At 42.1% G+C, this 13,132-nt stretch overlaps 1 protein-coding gene across 4 annotated transcripts in view; it reads left to right on the top strand.

The window, feature by feature from the left end:
• The window catches only part of LOC129710820 (rab effector Noc2-like), a 106,354-nt gene that overhangs the window by 73,611 nt on the left and 19,611 nt on the right, over nt 1–13,132 (top strand). For all 4 annotated transcript variants that reach the window (XM_055658076.1, XM_055658074.1, XM_055658077.1 and 1 more), the window contains exon 6: nt 3,197–3,368. In XM_055658076.1, coding sequence (XP_055514051.1) covers nt 3,197–3,368 — 172 coding nt within the window. The remainder of the gene's footprint in view (nt 1–3,196; nt 3,369–13,132) is intronic.

Here is a 13,132-nt window from a genome sequence, read left to right as displayed (position 1 = left end):
GAGGTTTTGGTCACTCTCCCTAATGGTTGAAAGTGGTCTAAATCCTGATATTCACTACCTGCAATGCCATGGAAATATTGTCACCAGAAGGACAGCAGTGATTCAAGAAGGTGGCTCACCACTACCTTCCCCATGTAACCTTATGCCCTTATTAATCAAGAAGCAGACTCGATGGGCTGAATAGCCTAATTCTGCTCCGATGTCATATGGTCTTGCAGTGACCACCACCTTGTCAACGACAATATATAATGGCCTTGACTTAATGGGATGGAATCAGCAACGACCTACACCTGGTAATATTTAATATAACTTGAATTTTTTACTTCAAAATAACGCTTACTCCTGAAAATATATACAGGGAACACAATACAATCAGTTCATTTCTTTCTTTGCATTCATAGAATCAATATATTCATCGTGTCGATCAAATCAGTACATTCCACTTGCTGAGCACCCTTGCTATGTGTCCTTTTTGAACAATATACTCATCAAATGTTTCAGAGGTTGTTACAGGGGGGACAAATCCTTTGTGTTGGCTGCATCAAGCTTTAGTGCATCCTTTAGTGCGAACTTGTGCAGCCTGGATTGTGCCAGTTGGCAGGGTTCACTCACAGACATTTTATTGCACTGGAGAACTAATACCCGTTGTGCAGAGAGGAGTTGAGTTATTCCCAACCAGTGAAAGAACCACAGGATGTGTGAACGTGTCCTGGAGTCCACGCTTTCATCGATCACCCGTTCAGGCAAGTACCATGTCATCCCGTTTTCGTATCCACTCCTTGCACACCAGGGGCAATTTTATAGTGGAAAACTAACCTGCGAATCTGCACATCTTTGGAATGTGGGAGGAAACTGGAGCACTTGGAGGATACCCACGCGGTCACAGGGAGAACGTGCAAACTGCCCACAGACAGCACCCGAGGTCAGGATCGAACCTGGGCCTCTGGCATTGTGAGGACTATTGACCATCACTGTATCCAATCTTGGACTGTAACACTGGCAAGCAAGGCTTGTTGAATTGGAAATTTCTTTGTGGGAAATATGCTTTAAAGGATATCCTCCAAAGAAATAACAGGAACGTTATTTTCCAAACTTGAATTTTCATTTTAAATGCCTTTGTAAGTTTTATCACTTTCAAGCAAGCAACTTGATCGTTTGTTTTTATTTACTTGGGGATCACAACCTTGAAATAAATAGTTTTCTCCACATTTGTGTATCACTTGTATTTGTTATTATGATTAAATACTGTGTTCTGCTTCTAAGTCTTCCCTCTAAGTAAGTAAATAGGAAGGTTTATAGGACTATTTTTTTAGAGAATTGCAATTTTTGAAAAAGATAATTGCTTTGGGAAAAGTACTTGACCCAGTTCCCTTTAGTTTAGTTTAAAGGAACGGTGCAGAAACAGGCCCTTCGGCTTATCGAGTCTGCACCAACCAGCAATCCCCACACGTTAACACTATCCTACACACAGTAGGGACAATTTTACAATTATACCAAGGCAATTAACCTACAAACATAGAAAATAGGTGCAGGAGGAGGCCATTTGGCCCTTCGAGCCAGCACCGCCATTTATTGTGATCATGGCTGATCGTCCCCCATCAATAACCTTGTACGTCTTTGGAGTGTGGGAGGAAACCGAAGATCTTGGAGAAAACCCACGTTGGTCATGGGGAGAACGTACAAACTACGTACAGGCAGCACTCGTTGTTCGGGAACGAACCCGTGTATCTGCCGCTGTCAACGCTGCAAGGCAGCAACTCCGCCTCTGTTCCGCCGTCCGCCCCCTAATTGTACAGTCATAGAACCACCAGAAATCAGATGAATGATTCCATGGATTTACATTGTTCATCTGTTCACCTCCTATATTTAGTATGCTCTTTGTATACTCATGGTTATAATGGGACTTCCCCATAGCCATCATCTATATAGACATCAGCTGGTGCTGTGGCTTAGTTGGTTAAAGCGCCTGTCTAGTAAACTGAGTTCGAATCTCAGCAGTGCCGATTTAAGAGAAACCTGAAGGGCAATATTTTCACTCAAAGGGTGGGGAGTATATGGAACAAGCTGCCAGTGTAGGTAGTTGAGGCGGGTACTATCACAGCTTAGACATTGAGATAGGTATATGGACAGGGAAGATTTAGAGGGATATGGGGCAAACGGGACTAGTTTAGATGGGGCATCAGTGGTGTGGACAAGTTGGGCTGAATGGCCTCTTTCTGTGCTGTATGACTATCTGGGAATGACAGACAGGGACAGATCTGCTTGCTCTATCAAGCCCTCTTAACCGTATCATTACATCAGAGGATTTTTTGGATGTAGTTCCAAAAGAAGATAGTCACATGTTTTAAAAAAAACACGGTCAAAGAACAAACAGATTTCAGTCATCCCAGTAGTTAGCATCACTGCTGACAATTCTTTCTTTGTTTCTTCCAAAACTATATCTAATGCATCAGCTTTTTTTCATCTTTTTTTCTATAATCCTACTGAGCTTCCAAATGTTATTTACTGAGTATTACAATCACGGAGCTATACAGACCTTGCTTGGCATGGAAACAGACCCTTTGGCCCTACATGTCCATGCCAACCAGGTTATCTGACTGTCGACAAAAATGCTGGAGAAACTCAGCGGGCGAGTCAGCATCTATGGAGCGAAGGAATAGATGACGTTTCGGGTCTCGACCTATTCCTTTGCTCCATAGATGCTGTCGCACCCACTGAGTTTCTCCAGCATTTTTGTCTACCTTCGATTTTTCCAGCATCTGCAGTTCTTTCCTGAACAAGTTGTCTGACTGAGTTTGTCCCACTTTCCTGTGCTTGGGCCATTTTCCTCCAAACCTCTCCTATTCATGTGCCTATCCAATTGTCTTTTAAATGTTGTAGTTATTACCTGTCTCTACCACTTCCGCTGACTACTTGTTCCCCATATGCACCATCTTCTGTGTAGAAAACGGTGTTCCACTGCTCCATTCTCACCTACTTTTAGACTTGTCCACCCTGGGAACAATTTCCACAATTAGTGGTGGATTTGCACATTTTACAGATTGATGGAAGTTTAATTAAAAATGTTTAATATAACCAATTTCATGGAAAATCCCTATACACGCTTCACAACTATTTGCAATTATATTATGTTTAACAATAGAACTTTGGCACAGAGCTAATTAAAAAAAAAAAAAATTGTAATCATGTTTTGCAGATTTGGAAGAGATCTGGTGCTTGGTTTTACAAGGGATTGCCGAAATACATCCTACCATCCAAAGGCTCTGCTGGAAACAGTGAGCTACATTTACGGCCCCTTCGATTGGAAACCTTGCAACATGGGAGAAGTGTCATTGTCAACCGCTCGTACAGCTGGGCAAGAGGAAGAGGTTAGTTATTTTGGTGTTCACAAGTTATGAGAGTAGAATTCGACCATTCGGCCCATCGAGTCCTCGCCGCCATTCACTCATGGCCAATCTCTGCCTCCTCATCCCATTTTCCTGCCTTCTCCCCCATAACACCCGTTCTAATCAAGAATTTGTCTATCTCTGCCTTAAAACTATCCACTGACTTGGCCTCCACCACCCTCTGTGGCAATGAGTTCCATAGATTAACTACCCTCTGTTAAAGAAGTTCCTCCTCACCTCCTTTCTAAAAGAGCGCCCTCTAATTCCGAGGCTATGACCTCTGGTCCTAGACTCTCCCACCAGTGGAAACATCCTTTCCACATCCACTCTATCTATGCCATTCAATATTCTGTAAGTTTCAATGAGGTCCCCCCTCAACCTTCTAAACTCCAGCGAGTTGAGGCCTAGTGCTGTCAAATGCTCATCATATGCTCATCATATGCTCATCATATGCTAACTAACCACTAATTCCTGTGGAATTATTCCTGTATACCTCTTCTGGGGTTTTTTTCACTTTTCTGCAGGCAGGTTGGTGTCAATTGAAAAATATCCTACTCCAAATATCCTTTGTTTCAACCTGCTCCAGTGTCTGAGAACATTCGTTATCACTTTAACATGCAAGCATCGATATTTCCTACCCCGTCATTCTTTAATATCCACCACCCAGAAACAAGTTATCTTTTTCAGCCTAGAATTAAGACCATCATTTATCTTCTAGTAAACCCGAAATGATCACTCTTCACGTACACGGGTTTAAATAATCTCCCATCACTTTTGATGTGTAGTTCCATCTTTTATGTGATATCCTTTATCTCATCAACTGGGCAACAGTGGACAAACTTCGAATCGTAAATTACCTTTTTAAAAAAATGGTTGGCTTTCTCCCCCGATGAAATCTGCAACTACCGTGATCTTATTATCCTCATGATTTATTTGCCTTTGATTCCTCTGTGTAACCCCTTGATGCAGATACCGTACTCATTCCAGCTCTTGTCAAAGCAACCAATAATTTTGTCCTCAAACAAATTTTGGGTGGTACGGTGGTGCGGCAGGAATTGCTGCCTTGCAGCGCCACAGACCCAGGTTAATTGTCGATGAATATTACATTTTTCGTGGGATCATCTTAATTTCAATCAGTGGTGAGCTCCCAGATCACTGATTCCCCAGTAATAGTACGGGGTGAATGTAAAGAGTTGCTTACTCCTCCTTAGTTTTAGAGATACAGCGCGGAAACAGCCCACCGAGTCCACACCAACCAACGTTCACCCGTACACTAGTTCTATCCTACACTCTAGGTACAATTTACAGAAGCAAATTAACCTACAAACCCGCACGTCTTTGGAGTGTGGGATGAAACCGGAGCACCTGGAGGAAACCCACACGGTCGCAGGGAGAATGGACAACCTCTGTACAGACAGCATCTGTAGTCAGGATCGAACCCGTGTTTCTGGCACTGTAAGGCAGCAACTCTACTGCTGCGCCACCATGCCTATACTTAAAGACTCGTGGAGAATTAGGCAAATGCATGCCTTTTCCCTCTCACCTGACTCTCTGTCTGAAGAAGAGTCTCGACCCGAAACATCACCTATTCCTTTTCTCCAGAGATGCTGCCTGACTCTCTGATTTACTATAGCATTTTGTGTCTATCTTTGGTGTAAAAAAGCATCTGCAGTTCCTTCCTACTCAAAATTATCGATGCTAGGTTAAGAAGGATTTGGGCTTTTTGAAACTGCGTGGGCACAGGGACACATGGGAAATAAGCAGTCGGGTAAGGGGTGAAACCATTAGTTTGAATGAACTACCTGAATAGGGAACTCGTGTGATTAGTTATTACGTTTGAGAGTATGCCTGTGACCCACTTTGGCATCTAAATAAAGTGAAGTTGCGATAAATGTATGAAATGTATTTATCGGTGGAGAGAGATGCATACATTCTTGGTGCAATGAAACGGGTGATTTATGTTGTTGTACTGCCTCAATGTGTGTGTTGTCATGACTTAAAATAATAGTTTTTGTTTCATGCCAGTGACTATTCTCAGTTTAGTAGTAATGTGAAAAATGACTTCTGTGCCCACTAGATGGTCGAATTAAAGGCTGAGTTTCTATTTTATGGAGTACATCATGTGGCCCATCGGTAGAATTGCTGCTTTACAGTGGCAGAGAACTGGGTTTGAGCCTGACTGAGTGTTGTCTGTATGGAGTTTACACACTCTCCCTATGACCACGTGGGTTTTCTACGGGTGCTACGTTTTTCCCCACATTCCTAAGACGTGCAGATTTACAGGTTAATTGATTTCTGTAAATTGTCCCTTACGTCTGAATTAAACTAGTGTACGAGTGATCGCTGATCGGTGCGGACTTGGTGGGCTGTTGGGCCTGTTTTCACGCTGCATCACGACACTATGCTCTACACCGCACTCATCTGAACTAGTTCTGAATCTGCCAGGGTTGTTGTTTGTTCCATGGGCCTTGGATTTCTTGGACCAGCTCTTTACCTTAAATACAACTTCACTTGTAAATTCAGGAACAGATGGGGGAGTTAAGTGTAAGGAACAAGTGGCAGGAGGTAAGAAGGAGGTGAGAGTGACATTTAACGAGATTGTGACTGGTGAAGGCAAGTGTGCAATGAGCTGCATGTCTGACCCCCTGTTTTGCGACTGGTCCCAGCACTGGGTGCGAGGAAATCAGCGATTCATGCTTTAACTGAGGTGATGCGTTGGGCACACGACTTTGCAGGCAGCCCAGATTTACCACAGCTAAAGATGGTGCATTTGCGTAACTATCTACAATGATTACCCTTTAATTATTGATTGTCCCTCAAGTGGAAACACTGTTTCTCACATTTCGTCTCTCCTGCCTACTCATAGTTTGTAAAAGTTTATATTAAGTCATCTTTGCGTTTTTAATAGTTTAGTTTAGTTTAGAGATACAGTGTGGGTACAGGCCCACCGAGTCGCACCGACCAGCGATCCCCGTACACTAACACTATCCTACTACACTAGGGACAATTTACATTAAACACCAAACCAATTAACCTACAAACCTGTACGTCTGTGGAGTGTGGGAGGAAACCGAAGATCTCGGGGAAAACCCACGCAGGTCACGGTGGGAACGTATAAACTCTGTACAGGCAAGCACCCGTAGTCTGGATCGAGCCCGGGTCTCTGGCGCTGTGAGGCAGCAACTCTACCACTGCGACTGAATCAGTCACTGCCACTGAATCAGTAAGAGACTATTGGCTGAAGCTTGTAGAGGATAAATTATTGCAATGGTTTTTGAGATTATTTCCACTGTTGAGTGTGGGACTAAGTGAAGATATTAGGACCTCATACTTCAACATGCAAGGGTTTCGACCCGAAATGTTGCCTATTTCCTTCGCTCCATAGATGCTGCCTCGCTAGCAATCCCCACACATTAACACTATTCTACACACACTAGGGATATTTTTTTAATTTACCAAGCCAATTAACCTACAAACTGTACGTCTTTGGATTGTGGGAGGAAACCGAAGATCTCGGAGAAAACCCACGCAGGTCACGGAGAAAGGTGTAAACTCTGTACAGACAGTGCCCGTAGTCAGGAGGTTTTTGTCAGTCTCCACTACCTGCTTCCACTACCTGCAACCACCTGCAACCTCCGGGAACTGCACGGAAAGCTTGGGTGGGGCGCAAAGTCTCCAGAGGTTCCCGTTCAGGTTTCCTAAGTGGGACAGGGGCATAAGGCAGCAACTCTACCACTGTGCCACAGTTTGATTTGTTATGGTACAGTTTTGCTGACAATGTGGTTTGGTTGTTTGCTGAGATGGCAGGGTGCGTAGCTTCACGCATCTTGATGTTCCATAAATCAGTGGCTTGGCAGTTTTGAGATAAGGGACAGTGGAAGTGCAGGATGAAAGCAATTTCATCTGCTGTTTTGAAGGAAACATTTTCCTTCCGAGGCTGTTGTTCACATTGACACTTCTCTCGCCATAATTAATCATCAATGACAAGAGTTCATGACACACTATAAAAATCAAAAGCTCTTCTAAAATGTCAGGGAGAGCTGACGGTAAAATTGCTCAGAGTCGAATGATAAAGAGAAATTGAGAGGTAACGCTTTTTTTCAGTAATGCCTCCTGTTTAAAGAGGTATTTTCTGGACTTGGTCACATTGCAAACTCTGTTAGGTGGGAGGATTTGAACTGTGTTAGTGTTGATGTCAGTGGTGAGTAACATTAGCTAGGGCTCCAAGTTGGCATTTTATTAAATCCTCAGAGTTTTCTGCAGGGCATTTTAGGTCAACATTGCGATCAGTTCTTAACATTTTTTTGAAGAACTTTGAAAATACTTTGCTGCACTTCCCAGGTTTCAGTGAAGAAAAGCCATTTTTTCCCCCCTGGTAGTATTCACAGCCATGCATTTCCAAATGTCATATTGTTGAACAAGGAGCCAGGATCTACACGTATACTTTAAACGTAAGGCTCAAATTTAGCTTTACTTTTATACTCACTATCTTCAACAAAGCTCAGAATCCCACGCTTTGAAGTAACAGGCATAAGATCCATCCACCTGCACATCTTCTTTCACAGCTTCAGTAATATTACAATTTACGATACAGTTTTTTTCACTGCCTTGTTTGCAAAAATATTTTTTTAACATTACATTTCTCTGCACTGTTGCATCTGCTGACTTTCCCAAGCTGCCTTTTTGTCTTGCATCCCTTCCACTGTGTGCTCCAATTTGCTATTAGCAGCACACTTGGATCATTTCTGTTGTGTTTGTGATCAAATTATCACCATAGAAGGAAATCGAAGACCGTGGAGAAAACCCCCGCAGGTCACGCGGAGAACATACAAACTCCGTACAGACGCGCACCCGTGGTCAGGATCGAACCCGGGTCTCTGGCGCTGTTAGGCAGTAACTCTACCGCTGCGCCCCCATACCACCCTAAAGAGCATATTGAACAGTTCCCAATACTTGTCACCTTGTCGCGGTGCAGCTAGGTAAGCAGAAATGTGGAAAGAATGAGGTGGCAGAATGGAATGCATTGGAAAACCATCAGCAGATGAACCCCAAGACACGTATTTGGGGAGAGGAACAGGGAACGCACAGCGCTGTGGATGTGCGGTGGCCGTGCGTGGGAGAGAACACTCAGCAGAAGCTGAGAGTACGAGTTCTTGTTGGATTCATGTACTGGTTCTGGTTGAAAGTTGATGTTGCAATGTTTAAGCTGAAAAAGAACCTGTTATCGTTTGAGGCACATTGACATTTTGCTGTGCATGAAAGGTTTTGAAATTCTCTCACAGGAGTTACGCTTTGTAACTGGCTATAACAGGAATGGGAAGATGATGGGATGAAGAGCGTTTGACGGCAGTGGGCCTGCACTCGCTGGAGTTTAGAAGAATGAGGGAGGACCTCATTGAAATGTTCCGAATAGTGAAATGCTTGGATAGTGTGAATGAGGAGAGGATGTTTCCACTAGTGGGAGAGCCTTGGACTAGAGATCATGGCCTCAGAATTAGAGGATGTTCCTTTAGGAAATGCAGTACATGAGAAAGAATTTCTTTAGTCAGAGGGTGGTGAATCTGTGGAATTCTTTGCCAACGAAGGCTGTGAAGGCCAAGTCAATGGATATTTTTAACTCGGAGATGGATAGATTCTTGATTAGTACGGTGTCAGCGGTTATGGGGAAAAGGCAGGCCAATGGGGTTAGGATGGAGAGATAGATCAGCCATGATTGAATGGTGGGATACACTTGGTGGGCCGAATGGCCTAATTCTGCTCCTATCACTTGTGACCTTGTGATTTAAATTACAAATGCGTATTGTTTAGTTAGCCACATATTTTGTACTGACTTCTTTACTCTGGCATTAATAAGAATATTTTTGAATAAATTATGATTGTAATGATCAATCATCATTAATTGTAATTGTTTCAAAGTTATTTGAGTGAATGCTCTTGATGGATGGTTATAGAGTCATACTACAGGGAAACAGACTCCCGTTGACCTATCTTGTCCATACCAACCATGATGCCTTTCTAAGCTAGGCCCATTTACCTGCATTTGACCCATGTCCTTCTAAACCTTTCCTCATCCACATACCTGTCAAACTGTCTGTTAAATATTGTTATCGCACCTGCCTGAATAATTTCCTCTGGTAGTTTGTTCCAACATTACATCGCTACTCCTACACTCAATGCCCGACCGACGAAGGAAGTTCTCTTCACCACCCTGTCCACCTGTGACACCATTCAAAGGGGGAACCAAATACAGTTTTCATAAGTCTCTGTGTTCTCCAACACTCCCCAGGGCCCTATATTTCACTGTGAAAATCTTGCCCTGGTTTGGCTTTCCATAAAGTAACACCCTGCATTTATCTGAATTAAACTCCATTTACCATTCCCAGCCCAGAGATGATATAAAGTTGGTTTTAAATTTGATGTTGTGCAGTCTCTGATAGAAACATAGAAAATAGAAGCAGGAGGAAGCCATTTGGGCACCAAAATTGAATACTTTGTAAATTTGTAACTCTGGACACCCGCAGCAACGACTGCGGAGGGTTTAGGTGCCGACCACGGGGGAAAATGGAGGAGGACTGGCCAATTTTTGTGCCTTCCACAAAAGTGATGAATGCTGTGGTGGATGTTTGTGTTAAATTTTTATTGTATATTGTGTGTTCTTTTTTTTTTTATCGTACCACTGTTGGCAAGTTTATTTCACTGCACTTTATGTGCAAGTGACGAATGAAACTTGACTTGACTTGACTTGATTTTGTTGGTGCCCTTTATGTGACAACTCTATGCATACATTGGGTATCAAAGAATATCACTGTGACTTGTCACATGTGTGCAAAGTATCATTCATTCTTTTGTTCATGTGTGTGGGTTTTATATAAGTTGTGCATTTGTAAACTGGGGGGGATTATTAATGATGCTGACTGCATGCAGAATATTCTAGCCGATGATATGATTAATATCACTGCACTCTACCTGCAGTGATATTACCTGCTGGATTATTAATCTAAGGACACAACCTCAGGGTCTGAGTGTACACAACTCTGTATTATCTACAAAATCAAAAGCCCTTTTATGAATATATTAATACCAGTAAATTATACACATAATCTAGTGCCAAATTACTGTGCGTTGTTATAAATCAAGTGATGAATTTCAGTTAATTAATTTCTCATGCAAATGTTAAAGGTTTTCCTCTCGCTGTTATGAAGAACATCAAATATTGGGGGATTTTACCTCACTAATCTTTACTTGTTCCATTGAATTAAATTACCCAGCTGATCAATCAAGCCTGCAGCTATCATGAAAACCCAGTGGGGGATCCATATTTTAGTCAAGTATTTTGATTTGACATATTAATTTTTGTGTGAGATTATCTTGGTCAATATTTAAACCTTTTCTAGATTCATGTAAATTTCTAAACCCTAATCATGTAAAGCTCCCAAAAAATATTGTGTTTTGAATGAAGTAACCACATTCGATTATTGCAGCTGAGTTGTGTTTCAAATTCATGTTTTGAGGACATTATTTAACACTGTGACTGACTGTAACGATTTTCACCAGACTTTCACCAGACCACTCATGCCTTTAGAAAGTTATAGAGCCATATAGCGTGGAAACAGGCCCTTCAGCCCAACTTGTCCATGCTGACCAACATGCCCCATCCACATAATCCACATACCTGTGTTTGGCCCATATCCCTAAAAACCTATCTAATCTATGCACCTAAATGTTTCTTAAACATTGCTATAGTACCTGCCTCAACTACCTCCTCCAGCAGTTCGTTCCATACACCCAGCACTTTCTGTGTAAAAAAAAAAGGTTACCCCACGGGCTTCTTTTAAATCTCTCCCCTCTCACCTTCAACCTGTGTCTTCTGGTTCTCTATTTCCCCTACTCTGAGCGTAAGACTGCGTTTACCCAATCTCTGCTGTAAAAAAAAAATCAAAGTCAGATCAGTGGAGAAGCCAACAATATTGCAGATGTTTTTGTGTCGTTTTCTCTTCTGCGAGCTGTTAGAAAAATATAATAATTGAAAACAAATGAAAGTACTTTGATGTTAAAAGATAACACTTTCAAACAGTGGTGCACTATTCACCTACACTGTAATAAAATGTACCGATTCCAGAATGCAATAGTATTCTTTTACTGGTTTGAAGTTTGTTTGAGCATAAAGTCATAAGGAATAGGAATAGAATTAGGGCCATTCGGCCCATCAAGTCTACTCCGCCGTTCAACAATCATGGCTGATCTATGAGGTTTGAATGGTTTAATAAAATCATGGGAGACCCCTTCCACCCCTGCAACGGACTGTTCCAGCTGCTACGGTCAAGCAAACGCCTCCGCTGCCATGCGGTGAGAACGGAGAGGTTGAGAAGGAGTTTCTTCCCAGAAGCAATTCGGACTAAACGCCTATCTCACCAGGGACTAACTCTACAGAACATTTTTCCTTCCATTATTTATTATGTAAAAGAATATGTGTGTTATGATTGTGTTTATAATTTGTTTGGTTTTTTTGTTGTTTGTCTTTTGCACAAAAGTCGCGAGCATTGCCACTTTCATTTCACTGCACATCTCGTATGTGTATGTGACAAATAAACTTGACTTGACTTGACTTGAATGGAGATGAGAAGTAAGAAAGGCAAGAAGTCACTTGTGGGAGTGGTGGTGATGTGTAGGTCACCAAACAGTAACCACACAGTATGACAAAGGCTGGAATAACTGGATGTTGTCAGAGAAGTGCAGCAGAAATAAATAATGGGGGAATTTAAACAATGTATATACTGGTAAAATCTTTTGGAATACACAGAATAGATTAATTCCAATAAGAAAGAGACACATCAAGGGAATAGCCTAACATGTTAATGATAATGGCTATGTGAAGGAAAATTGGGTTAGAAATAAAGCTAGTCAGAAATGTGAAGACTGATAGTGAGTTTCCAAAGGCACTTAAAAAAAGTTAACAGTTTGAGCATTGTTCCTCTAGAAAATAAGTCTTAGTTTAGTTTGGTTAATTGTTGCATGTAGTGAGGTACAGTGAAAAGCTTTTGTTGCGTGCTAACCAATTTGTGGAAAGACAATACATGATTACAATCGAGCCGTCCACAGTGTACAGATGCATGATAAAGGGAATAACGTTTAGTGCAAGATAAAGTCCAGTAAAGTCTGATCGAAGATAGTCTGAGAGTCTCCACTGCGATGGACAGTAGCTCAGGACTGCTCTCTAGTTGTTGGTTGGATGGTTCAGTTGCCTGATAAACTTTCCCTCAATCTAGAGGTGTGTCTTTTCACACTTCTACACCTTTTGCCCAATGGAAGAGGAGAGAAGAGGGAGTGGCCAGGGTGTGACTTGACCTGGATTGTGTCGGTGGCTTTGCTGAGGCAGCATGAAGTGTAGATGGAGTCAATGGAAGGGAGGGTTGGTTTGTGTGATGGCCTGGGCTGCGTCCACAATTCTCTGCGATATCTTGCAGTCTTGGATGGAGCTGTTCCCAAACCATGCTGTGATGCATCCCGACAAAATTACTTTCTACGGCGCATCTATAGAAGTCTGTGGAATTAATAATGGAAAACAAGATGAATTTAATCAGTCGCTTTGAATCAGTGGGAGAATCTGTAAATAGAAATGACTGTTTAAAGTAATCAATGATCCGTTTAAGACATATATGAAGTGTCTTTCTCTTAATGCACAATGAGTCTTTTGGACTCTTGCTGAAAGGCTGGTGGAAGTTGAGCCTTTGACTATTTGTAAGTTG

Source organism: Leucoraja erinacea, chromosome 28 (assembly GCF_028641065.1).
Source record: "Leucoraja erinacea ecotype New England chromosome 28, Leri_hhj_1, whole genome shotgun sequence".
NCBI lineage: Eukaryota > Metazoa > Chordata > Chondrichthyes > Rajiformes > Rajidae > Leucoraja > Leucoraja erinaceus.
Note: the sequence above shows the minus strand (reverse complement) of the source record. Positions and strands in the feature narration are given on the sequence as shown.